At 49.8% G+C, this 25,194-nt stretch overlaps 1 protein-coding gene across 1 annotated transcript; it reads right to left on the bottom strand.

Annotated features, from left to right (window-relative positions):
• Positions 1–9,741: 9,741 nt before the first annotated feature.
• Positions 9,742–22,507, bottom strand: LOC141245520 (paramyosin, short form-like; the record flags this gene model as incomplete). The annotated part of the gene is made up of 4 exons (XM_073669072.1): positions 9,742–10,641; positions 14,264–14,401; positions 22,171–22,266; positions 22,338–22,507. Coding segments are annotated over 4 exons (428 nt in total), but the record flags the coding sequence as incomplete, so codon positions are not given.
• Positions 22,508–25,194: the final 2,687 nt, after the last annotated feature.

Raw genomic sequence — 25,194 nt, 5'->3', positions numbered from 1 at the left:
CATGCTACCACGAGTGTGAAAGCACAACCAACATTCAAAAGTGACCAAAACATCAGCCAGAAAGCATTGGTACTGAGATGTGGTCTGTGGTCCCCACCTGCAGAACCTCTCCTTTATTGAGGGCGTCTTGATAATTGCCAATAATTTCCATCTATTGTCTGTTCCATTTGCACATCAGCATGTGAGATTGATTGTCAATCAGTGTTGCTTCCTAAGTGGACAGTCTGATTTCACAGAAGTTTGATCTACTTGGAGTTATATTCTGTTGTTTAAGTGTTCCCTTTATTTTTTTCAGCAGTGTATATAAAACCACTTTATATGTATACCAACTATTCTACAAAGGGGGTTAGTCGCAGGGGTAATAAACAGCAACTCGGAATAACAGAAATATTTCAGTGGATAACAGTAAAGTTCTTTGCAACAGTTTGATGCTCCCAGTCATGGGAGTCGCCACGTGAGTTCTCTTTGTATGGCCCTAGCCGGGGTCACCGGTTCTTCCCGCTAGGCCACAAGTCTCTTCCAGATAAAGGCTATCAGATCCCATTTAGCCTCCCACGTACCAACCAGCCCCCTCCCAACCTGAAATCCTAATCGCAACTGTCCCCGGTACTGTGAGTGGGAATTGGAAGTGACGGCCCTGTTTGTGCGATTCCTCCGCTGTTGCTGGCGCGTCTCTCCTGTCACAGTCCTCTCTCAGCTCTTCTCGGCTTGACCGTCGACGGTAGTCTCTCACGCTTGGGGTGCGGGGATCCAGACCTCGGCTCTTGAAAGACAGTGTCGGGTCCCAGGAACTTACTCTGTGTGGGGCGCAGGTCCTGACTCTGGGCCAGACGTGCAGGGCTCAGGGCGCTGCTGTGAGGAGTCCAGAACTTCTCAGGCGGCGTCTGACTCTGATGCAGCGCAGGCCTCTGGCTGGGGCCTGCGGCCCCTCTGGAGCAAGTCTGCTCCACTCTGCAGCCTGGCACCAAATCTCTGGCTGCAGCATCTCCTCCGGTGCACATCATCTGCACCCTGCGCTCTCTTGGCGCCAAAAGCCCCCTGCAATCTGGCACACAGGGCCTTTATACCCAGGAAACTCTCTGGGTCACATGATCAGGTCCAGCACACAAAGGTCTCTCCCCCTGCAAAAACTGCTAGGAACATTTGGTTCCTGCTAATACAATTATTTGTCTCACTTTCAGTTTGTTCCAGCAGAGGGTGGTGTTTGATTACAGTTACTTAGTTTCTCTTGTCCATCTCTCTACACAAGAGCTGGAATTTGATTGGTTATATGGGTCAGATGATACCATCTGGAATGTGATTGGTTGGTAGGGGCCGATGGCATAAAAGGTGAAGTTTGATCGGTTGCTATTGAACAGATGAAAAATAAGAGCTGGAATGTGACTGGTTGCTATGGGGCAAAGGAGAAATAATAGCTGGAATGTGATTGGTTGCTAGAGGGCAGATGGCACAAGAGCTGGGATGTGATTGGTTGCTATGGGGCAGATGACACATAAGAGCTGAAATGTGATTGGATGCTTTGGGGTAGATGACACAAGAGCTGGAATGTGATTGTTTACATGGGTGAGATGGCATAAGAGCTGGAATGTGAATGGTTGCTAGGGGGCATATGGCATAAGAGGCGGATTTTGATTGTTTGCTATGGGGCATATGAAAAATAAGAGCTGGAATGTGATTGGTTCCTATGAAGCAGGCGTTAGAGGAGCTGAAATGTGATTGGTTGCTATGTGGCAAATTACACAAAAGCTGGAATGTGATTGGTTGTTATGGGGCAGGTGACAAGCTGGAATGTGATTGGTTGCTATGGAGCAAAGGAGAAATGAAAGGAGGAATATGACTGGTTTTGTCAGGGTTTCACAGCAACAACACAGGAGAGATCACACAATATCACTCTGTCAGGATTTCATCAGGGAGTCACGAGCACACGATCCCGACTACTCAGTACATAGGAATCAGCAAGTGACCAGTGAGCGTATGGCGTCACACCTCCGTATTCCAACGCATGGAATATGTGTATACGCCCCCGTACGGTCACTGTCAGCTTCACGATAGCCCAATTATTATTATTCGCTGCCACCACCGTCCAGATTTGAATTATAATACAGGCCTGGTCGGATGCCTGCGTTCTGGTAGCGTATATGGCTTCGGGGGAGGGAACGATTACAGGACAAAAGAAACAGAACTATTAAATTTTATATTTAATCCAAAAGGGAGGCAGTGTTTAGGAAATATATATAAAAGATTTTACAAAAGGGGACAGTACTGTACATATGCCGTTACACAAATAAAACAGGATTAAAGAAGAGACTTACTATACGTTCGCAGTGACAACTCAATATAGCTGGAGGGGAGTTCTCCTATGTCCGTTCAGCGAACAGGATCCGTTACATATAATAAATATATACTCCCGCAAAGAATACTACTCCATCCTCCATGGATTCTTTTATGCCTAAGGGGAGACCTACCCACACACCACCTGGGATGACATCACGTGGGCTCGAGCTCCAGCCTACACATTTTTATTAAGATATCTGTTTTTTGGAATAACTTATCACTGGTTGATCCCAGAAGCCCAAAAGTGATACCATATTTTCTATTAACTTCCATATTATGATTTTACCTTATTTAGAGACTGCACATGGCGCAGTTGCGATCTGCTATTTTGTTACTTTCGCGCCACAGTCCCCCAGAGGGGCTTACAGCGACAGGAAAATGTCCATATTGTTCCTTAGCTGACCCTGTCACTAAAAATATGGGTCCCATTATTATCAGAATTATGGAACATGAGCTATTCCATATTTCATATCGGTGCCGGACGTCCTGGAAATATTTATTGAATTCCCTTTGACGTCCTGGGAATGAAGTTTCTCAGTTAGATGTCAATTTATCGCAAGCCTGTGTTTAATTACCCCCTGCCTCTGCCAGGGTGAAAGACCCTTGCATTTTAATTGGGTTGTAGCACCTCTCTTGTGCCGGTATTTGTTTAAGCTACTTCTGCTGTGGGTGATAATGTGCAGAGAGATCGCTCTTTAGATTGTAAGCTCTTCTCTGGTGACAAATGGTAGATAGGAGGGTGGCTTGTGAGAAATGGTTAATATTTCCTTAATATCTCCCTGACATCACCCCCCTTTGAAGTGGCGTAGGGGCTGATTTACAGATCGCCCCTTTAAGCCAACCTCCTGGCCCACCTGCTGATCCGACTAGCCGTGGACCCAACTTGCCCACTACTCTGGCCGACTGGGGATCCAGCTTTCCGATCACCCTGACCGGTTCGGGATACATTTTCCCCACACCTCTGACAGGCTGTGGGTACCTTCTTCCCATACTCCTGACAGACGGGGACACACCTTTCTTTTACCTTGCCCGGTTGGGGAGCCTACCCTTCCTGTCCTCATTTTTACCTTGGGAGCCGTGCTCACTAGGGGGGGAGCTACCATTGACCACGTCACTATCTGGCGTGACACTGGTCACCTGCACGGGACGACTTGCTTTCTGGTGTCCGTGCCTGCTACCCTTGCCCATAGCACTCATTCTGGCTCGATTTAGGAGATCCTCAGCAGCTTCCCAGGAATGAGTTCCTCTGGTAAAACGAACTCAGGGCGGATGAGGTTACATTCTGCGCCAGTGTCCTTAAGGCCCACAGTAACTGGTTGTAAGTTCTCACTGGCCCGGCCAACCTCCCCACCCACAAAAAGAATGGCTGCAGTAGGCCCTGGGGTCTTAGGTGTGGTGTTCATCTTCTGCCTCTCCGGGCAGACAAGGCTGATGTGACCCGTTTGGTCACAAGTATAGCATCGGCGTGAGTCAGATACAGGCCGGGTGCTGGAAGATATGGCAGAACCCGCTGAGGGCTGGCTGGCTAGAACACTGGGGGTGGCTATCAGCGTACCCTCTTTCCAGCTGGCGGTGGCTGACTTCCGCACCTCTGGTGTGCAGTTGGTCACATAGGTATCCGCAATCTGGGCTGCTTTGGCTGCTTCCTACGGCTCCCGGTCCAGCATAAACTGTTTCACCTCCACAGGGCAAAGTTGGAGAAACTGGTCCTTCACCATCAGATCCTTCTGGTCCTCGAAGGTGGTAACTGACAGTCCTTGGACCCACTACTCAAAGTTGGTCCTGAGCCCATCCACCACATCACTGTAGCTATCATGTGGTCCACGTTGGAGGGGTCTGAACTTTGTCCGGTAAACCTCCAGAGTCAGCTGGTACTTTTTTTATCAGGGCCTGCTTGACGGCCTCATATTCTCCATCGTGTTCTCAAGGGAGAGAAGCAAACACCTCCAGGACTTTTCCTAGGAGCCCTGGGGTTAAATACCTGTCCCACTGGTCCTCAGGCAGCTGGTACAGCCTGCAGGCCTTTTCAAATCCTCGCAGAAACGTGTCCAAGTCCCCGTCCTTTTCCATTGCAGGAAAATGCTCCGGACGGGGTTTCAAACAATTGGCACTGTTGGACTCATGGGTCTGTGTGGAGGATGGCTCCTTCTGAATCCGGGCTAGCTCCAGCTGTTGCTGTCGGTCAGCTTGGGCCTGTCGCTCAGCTCTCTCAGTCTGGGCCTGTTGCTCCTCTCGGTCAGCTCGGGCCTGGTGCTCAGCAGCCTCTCGGTCAGCTTGGGCCCTTTGCTCTGCTCGGTCCTGGAATTTCAGGATCAGCTGCAGTCGTCCATCACGATTGTCTGCGGCGAGCTGCTCCAGGGCCATCTGCAGGTGGAGGTCCACACTACCCTGGCTGTGCGTCTGACTGACAATCACAGGTGGGACCCCTGCAGCAGCGCCATCCGGGCCTTGACTGGCCGCCCCCTCACGGGTAGGAACGATTACAGTACAGAAGAAACGGGACCCGTGCTACAAAATACACTGCTCAAAAAAATAAAGGGAACACTTAGAAAACAGAATATAACTCCAAGTAAATGAAACTTCTGTGAAATCAAACTGTCCACTTAGGAAGCGACACTGATTGACAATCAATTTCACATGCTGTTGTGCAAATGGAATAGACAATAGATGGAAATTATTGGCAATTATCAAGACACCCTCAATAAAGGAGAGGTTCTGCAGGTGGGGACCACAGACCACATCTCAGTACCAATGCTTTCTGGCTGATGTTTTGGTCACTTTTGAATGTTGGTTGTGCTTTTACACTCGTGGTAGCATGAGACTGACTCTACAACCCACAGAAGTTGCTCAGGTAGTGCAGCTCATCCAGGATGGCACATCAATGCGAGCTGTAGCAAGAAGGTTTCCTGTGTCTGTCAGCGTAGTGTCCAGAGGCTGGAGGCGCTACCAAGAGACAGGCCAGTACACCAGGAGACGTGGAGGGGGCCGTAGGAGGGCAACAACCCAGCAGCAGGACCGCTACCTCCACCATTGTGCAAGGAGGAACAGGAGGAGCACTGCCAGAGCCCTGCAAAATGACCTCCAGCAGGCCACAAATGTGCATGTGTCTGCACAAACGGTTAGAAACCGACTCCATGAGGTGGTATGAGGGCCCGACGTCCACAGATGGGGGTTGTGCTCACAGCCCAACACCGTGCAGGACGCTTGGCATTTGCCACAGAACACCAGGATTGGCAAAGTGGCCACTGGTGCCCTGTGCTCTTCACAGATGAAAGCCGGTTCACACTGAGCACATGTGACAGACGTGACGGAGTCTGGAGACACCGTGGAGAGCGATCTGCTGCCTGCAACATCCTTCAGCATGACCGGTTTGGCAGTGGGTCAGTAATGGTGTGGGGTGGCATTTCTTTGGAGGGCCGCACAGCCTTCCATGTGCTCGCCAGAGGTAGCCTGACTGCCATTAGGTACCGAGATGAGATTCTCAGACCCCTTGTGAGACCATATGCTGGTGCGGTTGGCCCTGGGTTCCTCCTAATGCAGGACAATGCCAGACCTCATGTGGCTGGAGTGTGTCAGCAGTTCCTGCAAGATGAAGGCATTGAAGCTATGGACTGGCCGCCCGTTCCCCAGACCTGAATCCGATTGAGCACATCTGGGACATCAGGTCTCGCTCCATCCACCAACGTCACGTTGCACCACAGACTGTCCAGGAGTTGGCGGATGCTTTAGTCCAGGTCTGGGAGGAGATCCCACAGGAGACCATCCGCAACCTCATCAGGAGCATGCCCAGGCATTGTTGGGAGGTCATACAGGCACGTGGAGGCCACACACAATACTCAGCCTCATCAGGAGCATGCCCAGGCGTTGTAGGGAGGTCACACAGGCACGTGGAGGCCACACACAATACTCAGCCTCATCAGGAGCATGCCCAGGCATTGTAGGGAGGTCATACAGGCACGTGGAGGCCACACACAATACTCAGCCTCATCAGGAGCATGCCCAGGCGTTGTAGGGAGGTCATACAGGCACGTGGAGGCCACACACAATACTCAGCCTCATCAGGAGCATGCCCAGGCGTTGTAGGTAGGTCATACAGGCACGTGGAGGCCGCACACAATACTCAGCCTCATCAGGAGCATGCCCAGGCGTTGTAGGGAGGTCATACAGGCATGTGGAGGCCACACACAATACTCAACCTCATCAGGAGCATGCCCAGGCGTTGTAGGGAGGTCATACAGGCACGTGGAGGCCACACACAATACTCAGCCTCATCAGGAGCATGCCCAGGCGTTGTAGGGAGGTCATACAGGCACGTGGAGGCCACACACAATATTCAGCCTCATCAGGAGCATGCCCAGGCGTTGTAGGGAGGTCATACAGGCACGTGGAGGCCACACACAATACTGAGCCTCATTGTGACTTGTTTTAAGGACATTACATCAAAGTTGGATCAGCCTGTAGTGGGTTTTTCCACTTTACTTTTGGGGGTGACTCCACATCCAGGCCTCCATTGGTTAACAAATGTGATTTCCATTGATGATTTTTGTGTGATTTTGTTGTCAGCACATTCAACTTTGTACAGAACAAAGTATTCAATGAGAATATTTCAGTCATTCAGATCTAGGATGTGCTATTTCAGTGTTCCCTTTATTTTTTTGAGCAGTGTATGTATCTTCAGCTGGGTCTTTTATGCCAAAGGGGGGGGACCTGCCCACACCCACCCTGTGATGACCTCACGTGGGCTCCACCCTTCATGGTTTTAATAAAATATTTAACTTCCGCGATAACTCTTTGCTGGTTGATCGCAGAAGATTGCAACTGACGCCATATTTTTTATTACGAATTTACCTTTCTTTAGAGACTAGACATGACGGGACTGTGGTTGGTTATCTGTGTTTTTTTGCATTATAGCTCACTGGAGGGGCATACAGCTACGGAAAAATATACATATTGTTCCTTAGCTGACCCTGCCGCTAAAAATGTGTCCCATTATTATCGGAAGTATAGAACTTCCGATATTCCATATTTCGTGTCGGTGCCAGCGAGACTGCAGATTTCTGTTGAGCTAAAGGATTTTGCCAGTGAAGGTGACCCTGCTATTGTGTTGAGCATGACAGCATTACTTTGAAGTTTAAAGAAGCGATTTCCTCTTCTTTCAATCCCATATGCTCATCTGTCTACTTATCACACGCCTGTTCTACTAGGAACTACATTCGTATGTTAATTTGAATGGACAATTCAGCTTGCCACCTCTCCTGTGTACGGCGACTTGCGTAGAGACAGCTCCTTAAATTGCCAGCTCTTCTACTCTGACAAATAGTATAGGGGGGGAGAGAGAGGTTTGGTGGGGGGGGGGGGGATTCTTAATATTTTCTATGACAGTTGTTATGGGGCAGATGACACAAAAGCTTGAATGTGATTGGTTGCTATGGGGCAGATGATACAAGAGCTGGAATGTGATTGGTTGCTATGCACAAAGGAGAAATAAGAGCTGAAATGCTATTCGTTGCTAAGGGGCAGATGACACAAGAGCTGGAATGTGATTAGTTACTATGGGGCAGATGACACAAGAGCTGGAATGTGATTGGTTGTTATGGGGCAGATGATACAAGAGCTGGAATGTGATTGGTTGCTATGCACAAAGGAGAAATAAGAGCTGAAATGCTATTCGTTGCTAAGGGGCAGATGACACAAGAGCTGGAATGTGACTGGTTGCTAGGAGGCACATGACAAGAGCTGGAATATGATTGGTTGTTATGGGGCAAAGGAGAAATAAGAGCTGGAATATGATTGGTTGCTATGGGGCAAATGACACAAGAGCAGGAATACGATTGGTTGCTATGGGGCAAATGACACAAGAGCAGGAATATGATTGGTTGCTATGGGGCAGATGACACGAGCTGGAATGTGATTGGTTGCTCGGGGCAAATGACACAAGAGCTGTGATATGATTGGTTACTATGGGGCAGATGACAAGTCCTTGAATGTGATTGGTTGGTATGGGGCAGATGACACAAGAGCTGGAATGTGATTGGTTGCTATGGGCCAATGAAAAATAAGAGCTGGAATGTAATTGGTTGCTATGCAGCAAAGAAGAAATAAGACCTGAAATGTGATTGGTTTCTAAGGGACAGATGACATGAGTTAGAATGTGATTGGTTGCTATGGGGCAGATGACACAAGACCTGGAATGTGATTGGTTACTATGGGGCAGATGGCATAAGAGCTGGAATAAGATTGGTTGCTAGGGGGTGGGGCAAATGACACAAAAGCTCGAATGTCATTGGTTACTATGGGGCAGATGACGCAAGAGCTGGAATGTGATTGGTTACTATGGGGCAGATGACACAAGAGCTGGAATGTGATTGGTTGCTATGGGGCAGATAACACAAGAGCTGGAGTGTGATTGGTTACTATGGGGCAGATGACACAAGAGCTGGAATAAGATTGGTTGCTAGGGGGCAGATGACACAAGAGCTGGAATAAGATTGGTTGCTAGGGGGCAGATGACACAAGAGCTGGAATAAGATTGGTTGCTAGGGGGTGGGGCAGATGACACAAGATCTGGAATGTGATTGGTTACTTTGGGGCAGATGACACAAGAGCTGGAGTGTGATTGGTTACTTTGGGGCAGATGACACAAGACCTGGAATGTGATTGGTTACTTTGGGGCAGATGACAAGAGCTGAAATGTGATTGGTTGCTATGGGGCAGATGACAAGAGCTGAAATGTGATTGGTTGCTATGGGGCAGATGACAAGAGCTGAAGTGTGATTGGTTGCTATGGGGCAGATGACAAGAGCTGGAGTGTGATTGGTTACTATGGGGCAGATGACACAAGACCTGGAATGTCATCGGTTGCTATGGGGCAGATGACACAACAGCTGGAGTGTGATTGGTTACTATGGGGCAGATGACAAGAGCTGAAATGTGATTGGTTGCTATGGGGCAGATGACAAGAGCTGGAGTGTGATTGGTTACTATGGGGCAGATGACAAGAGCTGAAATGTGATTGGTTGCTATGGGGCAGATGACAAGAGCTGGAGTGTGATTGGTTGCTATGGGGCAGATGACAAGAGCTGGAATGTGATTGGTTACTATGGGGCAGATGACAAGAGCTGGAGTGTGATTGGTTGGTATGGAGCAGATGGCATAAGAGCTGGAATGTGATTGGTTTCTATGGGGCAGATGGTATGAGTTGGAATGTGATCGGTTGCTATGGGTCAGATGACACAAGAGCAGGAGTGTGATTGGTTGCTGTGGGTGACAGGTTTCTGATACATCCTCTGATAGTTCTGATGCTCCCTCTGGTGGCCGGATGTGTGAATGACACCGGGTGTCACAGAAGCTTCTATGGAAGGATTTAGGCTTCGGTGTAGACGACGCCGCGATTAAAGGAGCCACGAGCAGTTTCTGGATTTCATTTATTGTATCAGGACTGTACAGACGGGCGCAGCGGAAAGGCGACTGGGCGGTGGGAAAGGCGACTGGGCGGCGGGAAAGGCGACTGCGCGGCGGGAAAGGCGACTGGGCGGCGGGAAAGGCGACTGCGCGGCGGGAAAGGCGACTGCGCGGCGGGAAGGGCGACTGCGCGGCGGGAAAGGCGACTGCGCGGCGGGAAAGGCGACTGGGCGGCGGGAAAGGCGACTGCGCGGCGGGAAAGGCGACTGGGCGGCGGGAAAGGCGACTGGGCGGCGGGAAAGGCGACTGCGCGGCGGGAAAGGCGACTGCGCGGCGGGAAAGGCGACTGGGCGGCGGGAAAGGCGACTGCGCGGCGGGAAGGGCGACTGCGCGGCGGGAAGGGCGACTGCGCGGCGGGAAAGGCGACTGGACGGCGGGAAAGGCGACTGCGCGGCGGGAAAGGCGACTGCGCGGCGGGAAAGGCGACTGGGCGGCGGGAAAGGCGACTGGGCGGCGGGAAAGGCGACTGCGCGGCGGGAAGGGCGACTGCGCGGCGGGAAGGGCGACTGCGCGGCGGGAAAGGCGACTGGACGGCGGGAAAGGCGACTGCGCGGCGGGAAAGGCGACTGCGCGGCGGGAAAGGCGACTGGGCGGCGGGAAAGGCGACTGGGCGGCGGGACTGAACTAGCGGCAGAAGACAGAGCGTCAGGGTGCAGGGGCCCCGATGTCCGCCATCTGCACGCCCCGATATCCGCCATCTGCACGCCGCCTGGGGTGTGAACGCTCCTGACAACAGCCGCCATCAGGAATAGATTTCGGTCCCGTGGATGGAGTTGTCGTCTTCCAGCCGTCCCCGCTGCCGCCATCTTCCCGTCTGCAGACTTATTCCTGAGTCGTCATAAACACCTAAAAACACAAGGGAAGCGAATGAGACAAAAGCCACTCCAGTCACATCCAGAGCTGCGCTCATATATTCTACACTCCAGTCACATCCAGAGCTGTATTCATAAAGCCTACACGCCAGTCACATCCAGAGCTGTATTCATAAATCCTACACTCCAGTCACATCCAGAGCTGTGCTCATCAATCCTGTACTCCAGTCACACCCAGAGCTGCATTCATAAATCCTATGCTCGACTCACATCCAGAGCTACATTCATAAATCTTATGCTCTAGTCACATTCAGAGCTGCATTCATATATTCTATCCTTCAGTCACAACCAGAGCTGCATTCATAAATCCTACACTATAGTCACATCCAGAGCTGCATTCATAAATCCTATACTCCAGTCACATACAGAGCTGTATTCATAAATCTTATACTATCATCACATCCAGAGCTGCAGTTACAATACTTCTACTCAACTCATATCCAGAGCTGCACTGATAAATCATATACTCTAGTCACATCCAGAGCTGCACTGATAAATCATATACTCTAGTCATATTCATAATTTATAGACTTAAGTCACATCCAGAGCAGCATGCTAGATATTGAACCTGTAGTTACATCCAGAGATGCAGTTTCACATTTTACACTCCAGTCACATCCAGAGCTGCATTCATAAATCTTATGCTCGTCACATTCAGAGCTGCGCTCATATATTCTACACTCCAGTCACATCCAGAGCTGTGCTCATCAATCCTGTACTCCAGTCACACCCAGAGCGGCATTCATAAATCCTATGCTCGACTCACATCCAGAGCTGCATTCATAAATATTATGCTCCAGTCACATTCAGAGCTGCATTCATATATTGTATCCTTCAGTCACAACCAGAGCTGCATTCATAAATCCTACACTATAGTCACATCCAGAGCTGCATTCATAAATCCTATACTCCAGTCACATACAGAGCTGTATTCATAAATCTTATACTCATCACATCCAGAGCTGCAGTCACAATACTTCTACTCAACTCATATCCAGAGCTGCACTGATAAATCATATACTCTAGTCACATCCAGAGCTGCACTGATAAATCATATACTCTAGTCATATTCATAATTTATAGACTTAAGTCACATCCAGAGCAGCATGCTAGATATTGAACCTGTAGTTACATCCAGAGATGCAGTCACACATTTTACACTCCAGTCACATCTAGAGCTGCATATCTGAATTCACAATTCTTGTTCTCTGCTCACATCCAGAAATGCAATGATAAATCATACTCTCTAGTCACATCCAGAGCTGCAGTCACAGCTTCACTTATGCTCCGCCCTCCCCAGTAGGGACCAGAGCTGGCATGATTGTGGCTCAGCAATGGGCCCCTGCTCCTCCCGGGCCCCTGTCACCTGTGGAGAAGGACACCACATGCTCCGCTGCTCTCTATATCTGCCTATGCGGAACCTTCATTGGAGGGTCTATGGTAAACCCCGCCCCTGCTGAACCTTCATTGGAGGGTCTATGGTAAACCCCGCCCCCGCTGAACCTTCATTGGAGGGTCTATGGTAAACCCCGCCCCTGCTGAACCTTCATTGGAGGGTCTATGGTAAACCCTGCCCCCGCTGAACCTTCATTGGAGGGTCTATGGTAAACCCCGCCCCTGCTGAACCTTCATTGGAGGGTCTATGGTAAACCCTGCCCCCGCTGAACCTTCATTGGAGGGTCTATGGTAAACCCCGCCCCTGCTGAACCTTCATTGGAGGGTCTATGGTAAACCCCGTCCCCGCTGAACCTTCATTGGAGGGTCTATGGTAAACCCCGCCCCCGCTGAACCTTCATTGGAGGGTCTATGGTAAACCCCGCCCCTGCTGAACCTTCATTGGAGGGTCTATGGTAAACCCTGCCCCCGCTGAACCTTCATTGGAGGGTCTATGGTAAACCCCGCCCCTGCTGAACCTTCGTTGGAGGGTCTATGGTAAACCCTGCCCCCGCTGAACCTTCATTGGAGGGTCTATGGTAAACCCCGCCCCTGCTGAACCTTCATTGGAGGGTCTATGGTAAACCCCGTCCCCGCTGAACCTTCATTGGAGGGTCTATGGTAAACCCCGCCCCCGCTGAACCTTCATTGGAGGGTCTATGGTAAACCCCGTCCCCGCTGAGCCTTCATTGGAGGGTCTATGGTAAACCCTGTCCCCGCTGAACCTTCATTGGAGGGTCTATGGTAAACCCCGCCCCCGCTGAACCTTCATTGGAGGGTCTATGGTAAACCCCATCCCCGCTGAACCTTCATTGGAGGGTCTATGGTAAACCCCGTCCCCGCTGAACCTTCATTGGAGGGTCTATGGTAAACCCCGCCCCCACTGAACCTTCATTGGAGGGTCTATGGTAAACCCCATCCCAGCTGAACCTTCATTGGAGGGACTATGGTAAACCCCGCCCCGCTGAACCTTCATTGGAGGGTCTATGGTAAACCCCGTCCCCGTTGAACCTTCATTGGAGGGTCTATGGTAAACCCCGCCCCAGCTGAACCTTCATTGGAGGGACTATGGTAAACCCCGTCCCCGCTGAACCTTCATTGGAGGGTCTATGGTAAACCCCGTCCCCGTTGAACCTTCATTGGAGGGTCTATGGTAAACCCCGCCCCCTGCTGAACCTTCATTGGAGGGGCTATGGTAAACCCCGTCCCCGCTGAACCTTCATTGGAGGGTCTATGGTAAACCCCGCCCCCTACTGAACCTTCATTGGAGGGGCTATGGTAAACCCCGTCCCCACTGAACCTTCATTGGAGGGTCTATGGTAAACCCAGTCCCCGCTGAACCTTCATTGGAGGGTCTATGCTAAACCCCGTCCCTGCTGAACCTTCATTGGAGGGTCTATGATAAACCCCGCCCCCTGCTGAACCTTCATTGGAGGGGCTATGGTAAACCCCGTCCCCGCTGAACCTTCATTGGAGGGGCTATGGTAAACCCCGTCCCCGCTGAACCTTCATTGGAGGGTCTATGCTAAACCCCGTCCCCGCTGAACCTTCATTGGAGGGTCTATGGTAAACCCCGTCCCCGCTGAACCTTCATTGGAGGGTCTATGCTAAACCCCGTCCCCGCTGAACCTTCATTGGAAGGTCTATGATAAACCCCGCCCCCTGCTGAACCTTCATTGGAGGGGCTATGGTAAACCCCGTCCCCGCTGAACCTTCATTGGAGGGTCTATGCTAAACCCCGTCCCCGCTGAACCTTCATTGGAGGGTCTATGGTAAACCCCGTCCCCGCTGAACCTTCATTGGAGGGTCTATGGTAAACCCCGTCCCCGTTGAACCTTCATTGGAGGGTCTATGGTAAACCCCGCCCCCTGCTGAACCTTCATTGGAGGGGCTATGGTAAACCCCGTCCCCGCTGAACCTTCATTGGAGGGTCTATGCTAAACCCCGTCCCCGCTGAACCTTCATTGGAGGGTCTATGATAAACCCCGTCCCCGCTGAACCTTCATTGGAGGGTCTATGATAAACCCCGCCCCTGCTGGACCTTCACCGGAGCGACTAAGCTAAACCCAGCCCCTGCAGAGTCCCCATTGGAGTACATACTGTAAACTATGAACCTACAATGGTGTTAATAGGGCTGTACACCTGACCCGTGCAGGACCCACCTTGGTGGTGATGGTTTCCCGAGTCTTCAGCCGCATCTTGTTGACCTGGGATTCGGCAATGTCCGCCCGCTCCTCGGCCTCCTCCAGCTCATGCTGAACTCTCCGGCACTTGGACATGTGGGTGTTCGTATGTTCTTCCTGTACAAGAGACATGAAAGAGTTAATCAGGGGCATCAATGATGAGTGGATACATTGTAACGATCCAAAAATATTTATTATACTCTAGTCATATCTGACATATGTGTCACCAAGATGGCTGGTTTCTCTAGCGCATGTAGCACTAAGAGGACTAACTGATGCACCTGGGAGCCGGGTTACGGCTGGTTTAGAGAGATGGGCGGGTCTAGTTACCCACATACCTCACCTCTGGGTGTGGCTAACAACCTATAAACTGGAGGCTGCTGTTTGACCCATGGTCTGTGTTTGGAGGGAGAAGGCCTCCTGTGTGCTGTCTCCAGACTGAGCTGTGTGCAGGATGCTATCCAGCCTGTGTGACCACAGTCCTGGTTAACCAAGAGACTTTTCTTAAAGGACTGTTTTCTTTGTTTTCTGCCTGCACTAAAGGCTGTTTGTTTGCTTTTTACTTTCTCACCGGTTTATGAAGCCAATAAACCGTTCTGGACATTTAAAGGAACATGCCTCCTGTTTGCCTCACATCGCACCTGAGTGAGGACAATCCCTACAGTTGGTGTTAGACGTGTGGGCAGCGTTCCCAGCAGAGACGTGTGACGGCTATAAGAGGGATTGCATGTCCTGGCTGAAGTCTGCTATAAGCCAGCAAGTGACACCGGACAATATGGAGGACCTGCTGAAACACCTCGTTCAGTCGCAGCAGCAGGAGACCAACAGGCTGTTGTTACAGCAGCACCAGCAGGAACAGCAGCAGCAGATGCAGCTTCTGGCTACTGCCATCCAAGGCAGGGCGAGCACCCCAACCCAAAGTCCGGCTGATGACACCCATGTCCGGAAGGAGGTAAGATGGGCCTTGCAGAAAATGACCCCGGGGGGATGACTTGAGGCCTTCCTGACGGTGTTTGAAAGGGTCACCGAGAGTGAGAAACTTCCGCCAGAGCAGTGGGCAGAGGTACTGGTGCCATACCTGACGGCGGAGCCCCAGAAGGCGTACTATGACCTAGCTTTGCAGGACGCTAAGGAGTATGGCAAGCTAAAGAATGAGATACTGGCGTGCTTGGGGGTGACAATGACTGTCAGGGCGCAGCGGGTTCACCTCGCTCCCGAATGTTTGACCTTTCGCACCTGGTCCAGAAGTGGCTGCAGCCGGAGTGGTAATGGGACAGGTTTGTGCATTTCCTGCCAAGGCCAATACAGACCTGGGTTGCCCAAGGTGATCCCCGGAATGCAGATGAACTGGTCGGACTGGTCGAGAAATACCAGGGGGTTGAGGGTTCCTTTGGAAGGCAGCCCACTCCATACTGGGTGTCCCAACAGGGGGCGGAGGCCCAAAAGGGGGTGGGGCGTCTAAGGTCTAAAGGGGTGGAGGAGGTGATGCCCAAGGTCCCTACGGGTGATGTAATTTCCTGGAGGTGCCACGGCCAAGGCCATATTGCCCCCCGTTGTCCACTGACCCCTGAGAAGGTGGACTGCAGCATAGGACGCCGCTGTTCTTATTATGCATATCCAGCCTCCAGAGTGAACTGTCCACTCAGCAAGGGGCCACAAGTATGTCCCGAGAAGATGAATGGTTGGCAAGTAACAGCACTACTAGACTCCGGGAGTCAGGTGACCCTGGTGAGGGCCACACTTCCTCTCCAACTGATCCCGGGGAAAAAAGTTGGTGTACGGTTGTAACATCCCTGGCGGTGTGCTGGCATGGCTTACCATCTCCCACCATGCAAGACCGCCAACTTACCTACCAGTCCAGGCTGTGCACTATGCTCCTCTACTTGCTGTTAGCATGTCTCTTGTCTGCTGGCTTAGGGAGGTGGCGCTGGCACTTCCTGATTCTTAAACTTACAGTGTGCCCAGTCCTAATGCATCCCCAGCCTATTGCTGTGAGTCACTGGATACTTAAACCCCCTCCACCCAGTGGGAGGTGCCTGAGCAACACTTTCTGACAGTGTGTTCTGTGCAACTGTGAGTTTCCAGGTCCTGTCCTGAATCTTGCCTGTTTATGCCACCCTGGGGGCTGAGTACCCAGTTACCTGTATCTGTGACTTCTAGTCCTTCCGCCACCCTGGGGGCTGTATACCCAGGCCTGTTACCTGTATCTGTGACTTCTCTAGTCAGTTTCCGCCACCCTGGGGGCTGAGTACCCAGGCCCGTACCTGTATCTTGTTTTTGTATCTTGTTCCTGTCTGAACTGTGTCCTAGCCTGTTACCTGTTTGTCTCTATGTCTGATCCTTCACTTTTCCTGCAGTGTCTGAACCAGTACCTAACTCCAACTGGTTGTCTCTGTACTTCTGTTTGTGAGTTTTGTGTCCACTCGCTACTTCATTGTAAGTACCTTGTGTGTATCTGGTTCTGCTTGTCCCGTTTCCCTGCCTAAGTATCTACCTCCTGTGTTCTAGCTATCTTCCTGTCCCTGTCTGTTCCATGTGAACAGAGCCATGTCCTGTCTGGCCGCCCCTGCGGTATTCCCGCCTGACCGCACCTGCGGCTCCACTTTCCGTCTGCACCTGCGGCTCCGCTTCCCGTCCGCACCTGCGGCTCCGCTTCCTGTCCGCACCTGCGGCTCCGCTTCCCGGCCGCACCTGCGGCTCTGCTCTGCTCCGCTTCCCGTCCGCACCTGCGGCTCCGCTCTGCTTCCCGTCGTCACCTGTGGCTCTGCCCTGCTCCGCTTCCCGACCGCACCTGCGGCTCTTCTCTGCCGGGCTCCGCTTCCCATCCGCACCTGCGGCTCTGCTCGGCCCCGCACCGCTTCCCGTCCACACCTGCGGCTCTGCTCTGCCCCGCTCCACTTCCCGTCCACACCTGTGGCTCTGCTCTGCCCTGCTCCGCTTCCCGTCCGCACCTGCAGCTCTGCTCTGCCCCGCTCCACTTCCCGTCCGCACCTGCGGTGCTGCTCGGCTCCGCTTCCCGTCCGCACCTGCGGCTCTGATATGCTCAGCTTCCCGTCCGCACCTGCGGCTCCGCTCTGCTTCCCATCGCCACCTGTGGCTCCGCCCTGCTCTGCTTCCCGTCCGCACCTGCGGCTCTTCTCTGCCGGGCTCCACTTCCCATCCGCACCTGCGGCTCTGCTCGGCCCCGCACCGCTTCCCGTCCGCACCTGCGGCTCTGCTCCGCCCCGCTCCACTTCCCGTCCGCACCTGTGGCTCTGCTCTGCCCCGCTCCACTTCCCGTCCGCACCTGCAGCTCTGCTCTGCTCCGCTCCACTTCCCGTCCGCACCTGCGGCGCTGCTCTGCCCCGCTTCCCGTCTGCACCTGCAGCTCTGCTCTGCCCCGCTCCACTTCCCGTCCGCACCTGCGGCGCTGCTCTGCCCCGCTTCCCGTCCGCACCTGCAGCTCTGCTCTGCCCCGCTCCACTTCCCATCCGCACCTGCGGCTCTGCTCTGCCCCGCTCAGCTTCCCGTCCGCACCTGCGGCTCTGCTCTTCCCTGCTCAGCTTCCCGTCCGCACCTGCGGCTCTGCTCTGCCCCGCTCTACTTCCTGTCCGCACCTGCGGCTCTGCTCTGCTCCACTTCCCATCTGCACCTGTGGCTCGGCTCTGCTCTGCCCCGCTTCCAGTCCGCACCTGCGGCTCTGCTCTGCCCTGCTCGGCTTCCGGTCTGCACCTGCGGTTCTGTTCCTGTGTCCCAGTCTGTACTGGTCCCTATCCAGCTTGTTTACCTACCTGCCAGTACCCGCCTGTCTGCATACCAGCCGTGTCTGCCAATACTCGCCTGTCTACATACCAGCCGTGCCTGCCAGTACCCGCCTGTCTGTATACTATCCGTGCCTGCCAGTACCCGCCAGTCTGCAAACCAGCCAAACCTGCCAGTTCCTGCATTCTCCGGTGTGGGTCAACAGCTGTGTGACCGGGGTCTGACCTGGAGTAGCACATGGGCCACCTCCCTTGTCCCTCCTCAGACCACGGAGTCGATTAAGCCGCCGTGCATCCGTGGTCGGATCTGGCGAGGCCCCTAGTCCACGCCCCTCCAGGCACTCCTCGGTTCGTGGCCCAGTGGGACCACTAACCACGCTCATGCCAAACAGTCCGAGCATGAGCATAACAACGGTGCATTCATGGTGATGCTAAGGATTATCCCATGGCCAGAGTGGACATTGAAACGGCCCACGGTACTGAGTCCCACGAGGTCGGCGTCCACCCCATCATTATAGGCTGGGACTTTTGGGATCTGTGGGGGAAGGGTTCCGGGTTCGCTGGCTCGGATAAGAATCCAGTTAACCCTGATGAGTTATCACCACACCCAGAGTCAGACCGGTTTCCCTTTTGTGTTCTTGTGGGGGATGAGGAGGTAGTGCCCCCTGAGTCTGAAATTCCGGAATTAGGGGTGACCAGCGAGAATTTTGGGTCTGCCCAACATAGGGACCTAACTCTGAAGGAAGCCTTTAATAATGTCACTTTTATAAATGGGGTTGCACAGGAGCCGAGGGCTGACACAAGGTTTCCCCAACTCTCACTTTCTTAGTCCCCTCGTGCCATTGCCCATTATTGAAGTGCCTTTCGAGAGAATTGCTATGGATTTGGTCGGTCCCCTAGTTAAATCTGCTCGTGGGCATCAATATATATTGGTTATCCTGGACTATGCCACCCGCTATCCTGAAGCGATTCCACTGAGAAACTCCTCTGCAAAGAGTATAGCCCGCGAGTTGGTCCACGTTTTTTCCACAACAGGCTTACCAAAGGAGATCCTGACTGACCAGGGAACTGGTGATGAGGGAGTAATGCAAAGTCCTGCAAATCTCCCAACTGAGGACTTCAGAATACCATCCTCCGGTCTTGTGGAAAGGTTTAAGACTCTGAAGAGTATGCTGAGGAAGGCTATCGAAGAGGACGTTAGAGACTGGGACTGTCTCCTACAGTATCTGTTGTTCTCCATCCGAGAGGTTCCACAGGCCTCTACGGAGTTCTCGCCATTCGAACTCGTGTATGGCCGACACTAGCGGGGTCTCCTGGATGTCTTCAGAATACCATCCTCAGACGGTCTTGTGGAAAGGTTTAAGACTCTGAAGAGTATGCTGAGGAAGGCTATAGAAGAGGACGTTAGAGACTGGGACTGTCTCCTACCGTATCTGTTGTTCTCCATCCGAGAGGTTCCACAGGCCTCTATGGAGTTCTCGCCATTCGAACTCGTGTATGGCCGACACTAGAGGGGTCTCCTGGATGTCGCGAAGGAAACCTGGGAAGCCTAGATCATGCCCCACAGGAGCGTCATCGAGCACGTCGCTCTGATGCAAGAGAGAATTGCGTAGGTGATGCCCATTGTAAAAGAACATCTCCTCCAGGCACAAGAAGCTCAGGCCAGGGTCTACAACCGGTCAGCTAGAGTGAGGCAATTCAATCCGGGAGTCCTACGGTGGAGAATAAGTTCTTGGCCAAATGGCAAGGGCTGTATGAGGTGGTGGAAAAATTGATGAATTGAACAATAAGGTTCATCAACAAGGGACGACGTAAGCTGTACCAGATATACCACGTCAACCTTATCAAGCCGTGGCAAGACAGAGAGGCCGTGGAAGCTCCATGCTTGCTGGGCAAGCCAGAAGGTGAAGTTTGAGAAGTCACAATAGCGAAAACACTAACGAAGGCCCAGAAACATCAGTGTCGGGAGTTGCTGCAGAAGAACCGGGATCTGTTCTCGGAATTTCCAGGCTGCACAAGGGTCAAAGAACCCGAGGTTCTGACGGAGCCACATGTGCAGGTGAACTTGAAGCCCTATTGGATACCTGAGTTGATCTCCAAAGAGGTGGCTCGTATGCTGAAACTCGGTGTCATTGAAGAATCCAAGAGCGGTTGGTCGAGCCCGACCGTCTTGGTCCCAAAGCATGATGGTGAGTGGAGAATCTGCAACAACTATCGGAAGTTGAATGAGGGCTCCAAATTCGACGCATATCCCATGCCACGCATCGATGAGCTGATCGAGAGGCTTGGGCCAGCAAGATACAAAACCACCTGGGATTTGACGAAGGGATATTGGCAGATCCCCATGGCACAAGGAGCCAAGGAGAACACTGCGTTTTCTACGCCGGACGGATTCTTCCAGTATGTCCGGATGCCGTTGGGACTGTAGCATAGATGAACGATATTGTTATCTTCAGCCCAGACTGGTAGAGTCATCTGGAAAAGGTCCAGGCGGTGATGGATGCTCTGAGGAAGGCGGGGTTTTCAATAAACCCGAAGAAATGTGCTATGCGGAAAGCAGAAGCCAAGTACCTCGGATATATAGTGGGTAGAGGCGAGCTCAAACCCCAAATTACTAAAGTGGAAACAATCCAAACTTGGCCGAGACCGCTGTCGAAAAAGCAAGTTAGAGCCTTCCTAGGAATCGTGGGATACTACAGGTTCATCCCAAACTTCGCCATGAAGGCCTCACCTCTGATTGACCTACTTAAAGGGACAAAATAAGCCATGGCCAAGTGGACTGCAGAGGCGGAGACGGCCTTTCAAGAGATGAAAGTGGCTCTGTGTAGGCAACCGGTCCTGGATGCCCCCGACTTGAAGAAAGAGTTTATAGTTCAGACAGATGCCTCAGATGTCGGTTTAGGAGCAGTCCTTTCCCAGGAGATACACGGGAAGGAGCACCCTGTCCTCTACCTGAGTAGGAAGCTGTCGGTCATAGAAAAGGAGTGCTTGGTCATAAAGTGGGCGGTGGACATGTTGCAGTACTATCTGCTAGGTCGAAAATTTAGATTGGTATCCAACCATGCCCCACTCAGATGGATGAGGGAAACAAAGGGAAAAAATGCCAGGGTCACCCGCTGTTTTTTAACCCTACAGGACTTCAACTTCCATGCAGAACATAGAGCAGGGAAGCTACATGGTAATGGCAATGCCCTCTCGAGAATCCCCTGTCTGGTAGTAGAAGGTGCCAAGCCCAACTGCTTTGGACAGAGGGGGGAGGTATGTAAGGTGGCTAATGGTCGCGTAGTCTATGGGAGGTATGTATCACAGAAATGGCTGTCTATGTGATGTAACCCGGAGTGTTTCTCTAGTGCACATAAGCACTAAGAGGATCATTTGGTGCACCTGGGAGCCGGGTTACGGGTAGCTAGGAGAGAATGGGCGGGTCCAGTTACCCACATACCTCACTACTGGGTGTGGTTAACAGCCTATATAATGGAGGCTGTTGTTTGACACATGGTCTGTGTTTGGAGGGAGAAGGCCTCCTGTGAGCTGTCTCCAGACTGAGCTGTGTGCAGGATGCTACCCAGCCTGTGTGACCACAGGTCCGGTTTAACAGAGACTACGCTTAATGAACTGTTTTCTTTGTTTTTGCCTGCACTGAAGGCTGTTTTACTTTCTAACCGGTTTATGAAGCCAATAAACTGCTATGAACATTTAAAGGCACATGCCTCCTGTTTGCCTCACACCGCACCTGAGTGGGGACAATCCCTACATGAGGTAGATATAGTGACTGCAGCTCTGGAGGTGATTGGAGGATAAGACACAATGTAAAAGCAGAATAGTGACTGCAGCTCTGGAGGTGACTGGAGGATAAGACACGATGTAACAGCAGAATAGTGAGTGCAGCTCTGGAGGTGACTGGAGGGTAAGACATGATGTGACAGTAGAAAAGTGACCACAGCTCTGAAAGGTGACTGGAGGATAAGACATAATACAGCAGAATAGTGAGTGCAGCTCTGGAGGTGACTTGATTAGGAGCAGTGATCCACCTCAGGATCATTCATCTAATCAGGGAGGGCCGTGCATATTTAACCCCTAAGTTGCCTCTCAGTGCTTGCTGGCGTCTGCAGCCCCTGTGCCTCCTCCCTCCCGCCGCGCTCTCACCGCCTCCTCCGTCAGCCTCTTGTAGGACTTCACTTTCAGCTGCAGTTTATCCACCAGATCCTGCAGCCGCAGATTATTCTTCTTGTCCTCCTCAGCCTGAAGTAAAGAAAGAAAGTTAAAAAGACGTCTAGAGGAAGGATCAACTGGATCCCAGGATTAACTTTTACCTGGAACGTCAGCTCCTTCACCCGTCTCTCAAACTTCCTAATGCCCTTAATCACATCTGCACTTCTCTTCTGCTCCAGATCCAACTCTGCCTCTAGTTCTCTGACCTGAACAGAAAAGAGGAGACACCGCAGAAGCCGGCCACAAGGGGCAGTATTATAGTAGTTATATTCTTGTACATAGGGGGCAGTATTATAGCAGTTATATTCTTGTACATAGGAGCAGTATTATAGCAGTTATATTCTTGTACATAGGGGGCAGTATTATAGCAGTAATATTCTTGTACATAGGGGGCAGTATAATAGTAGTTATATTCTTGTACATAGGGGGCAGTATTATAGTAGTTATATTCTTGTACATAGGGGGCAGTATTATAGTAGTTATATTCTTGTACATAGGGAGCAGTATTATAGTAGTTATATTCTTGTATATAGGGGACAGTATTATAGTAGTTATATTTTTGTACATAGGAGCAGTATTATAGTAGTTATATTCTTGTACATAGGGGGCAGTATTATAGTAGTTATATTCTTGTACATAGGGGGCAGTATTATAGTAGTTATATTCTTGTACATAGGGGGCAGTATTATAGTAGTTATATTCTTGTACATAGGGAGCAGTATTATAGTAGTTATATTCTTGTATATAGGGGACAGTATTATAGTAGTTATATTCTTGTACATAGGAGCAGTATTATAGTAGTTATATTTTTGTACATAGGAGCAGTATTATAGTAGTTATATTCTTGTACATAGGGGCAGTATTATAGTAGTTATATTCCTGTATATAGGGGCAGTATTATAGTAGTTATATTCTTGTACATAGGAGCAGTATTATAGTAGTTATATTCTTGTACATAGGGAGCAGTATTATAGCAGTAATATTCTTGTACATAGGGGGCAGTATAATAGTAGTTATATTCTTGTACATAGGGGGCAGTATTATAGTAGTTATATTCTTGTACATAGGAGCAGTATTATAGTAGTTATATTCTTGTACATAGGGGGCAGTATTATAGCAGTAATATTCTTGTACATAGGGGGCAGTATAATAGTAGTTATATTCTTGTACATAGGGGGCAGTATTATAGTAGTTATATTCTTGTATATAGGGGCAGTATTATAGTAGTTATATTCTTGTACATAGGGGGCAGTATTATAGTAGTTATATTCTTGTATATAGGGGACAGTATTATAGTAGTTATATTCTTGTACATAGGGGGCAGTATTATAGTAGTTATATTCTTGTACATAGGGGGCAGTATTATAGTAGTTATATTCTTGTACATAGGGAGCAGTATTATAGTAGTTATATTTTTGTACATAGGAGCAGTATTATAGTAGTTATATTCTTGTACATAGGGGGCAGTATTATAGTAGTTATATTCTTATACATAGGGGGCAGTATTATAGTAGTTATATTCTTGTACATAGGAGCAGTGTTATAGTAGTTATATTCTTGTACATAGGGGGCAGTATTATAGTAGTTATATTCTTGTACATAGGAGCAGTATTATAGTAGTTATATTCTTGTACATAGGAGCAGTATTATAGTAGTTATATTCTTGTACATAGGAGCAGTATTATAGTTGTTATATTCATGTACATAGGGAGCAGTATTATAGTAGTTATATTCTTGTACATAGGGGCAGTATTATAGTAGTTATATTCTTGTATATAGTAGCAGTATTATAGTAGTTATATTCTTGTACATAGGAGCAGTGTTATAGTAGTTATATTCTTGTACATAGGGAGCAGTATTATAGTAGTTATATTCTTGTACATAGGTGGCAGTATTATAGTAGTTATATTCTTGTACATAGGGGGCAGTATTATAGTAGTTATATTCTTGTACATAGGAGCAGTATTATAGTTGTTATATTCATGTACATAGGGAGCAGTATTATAGTAGTTATATTCTTGTATATAGGAGCAGTATTATAGTAGTTATATTCTTGTACATAGGAGCAGTATTATAGTAGTTATATTCTTGTACATAGGAGCAGTATTATAGTAGTTATATTCTTGTACATAGGAGCAGTATTATAGTAGTTATATTCTTGTACATAGGAGCAGTATTATAGTAGTTATATTCTTGTACATAGGAGCAGTATTATAGTAGTTATATTCTTGTACATAGGGAGCAGTATTATAGTAGTTATATTCTTGTACATAGGGGCAGTATTATAGTAGTTATATTCTTTTACATAGGGGGCAGTATTATAGTAGTTATATTCTTGTACATAGGGGCAGTATTATAGTAGTTATATTCTTGTATATAGGAGCAGTATTATAGTAGTTATATTTTTGTACATAGGAGCAGTATTATAGTAGTTATATTCTTGTACATAGGGGGCAGTATTATAGTAGTTATATTCTTGTACATAGAGGCAGTATTATAGTAGTTATATTCTTGTACATAAGAGCAGTATTATAGTAGTTATATTCTTGTACATAGGGGCAGTATTATAGTAGTTATATTCTTGCACATAGGAGCAGTATTATAGTAGTTATATTCTTGTAAATAGGGGGCAGTATTATAGTAGTTATATTCTTGTACATAGGGGGCAGTATTATAGTAGTTACATTCTTGTACATAGGGGGCAGTATTATAGCAGTTATATTCTTGTACATAGAGGCAGTATTATAGTAGTTATATTCTTGTATATAGGAGCAGTATTATAGTAGTTATATTCTTGTACATAGGGGCAGTATTATAGTAGTTATATTCTTGTACATAGGAGCAGTATTATAGTAGTTATATTCTTGTACATAGGAGCAGTATTATAGTAGTTATATTCTTGTACATAGGAGCAGTATTATAGTAGTTATATTCTTGTACATAGGGGGCAGTATTATA

The sequence above is a fragment of the Phyllobates terribilis genome, unplaced genomic scaffold, assembly GCF_046119375.1.
Source record: "Phyllobates terribilis strain yellow unplaced genomic scaffold, ASM4611937v1 Scaffold_1883__1_contigs__length_197543, whole genome shotgun sequence".
Lineage (NCBI taxonomy): Eukaryota > Metazoa > Chordata > Amphibia > Anura > Dendrobatidae > Phyllobates > Phyllobates terribilis.
Note: the sequence above shows the minus strand (reverse complement) of the source record. Positions and strands in the feature narration are given on the sequence as shown.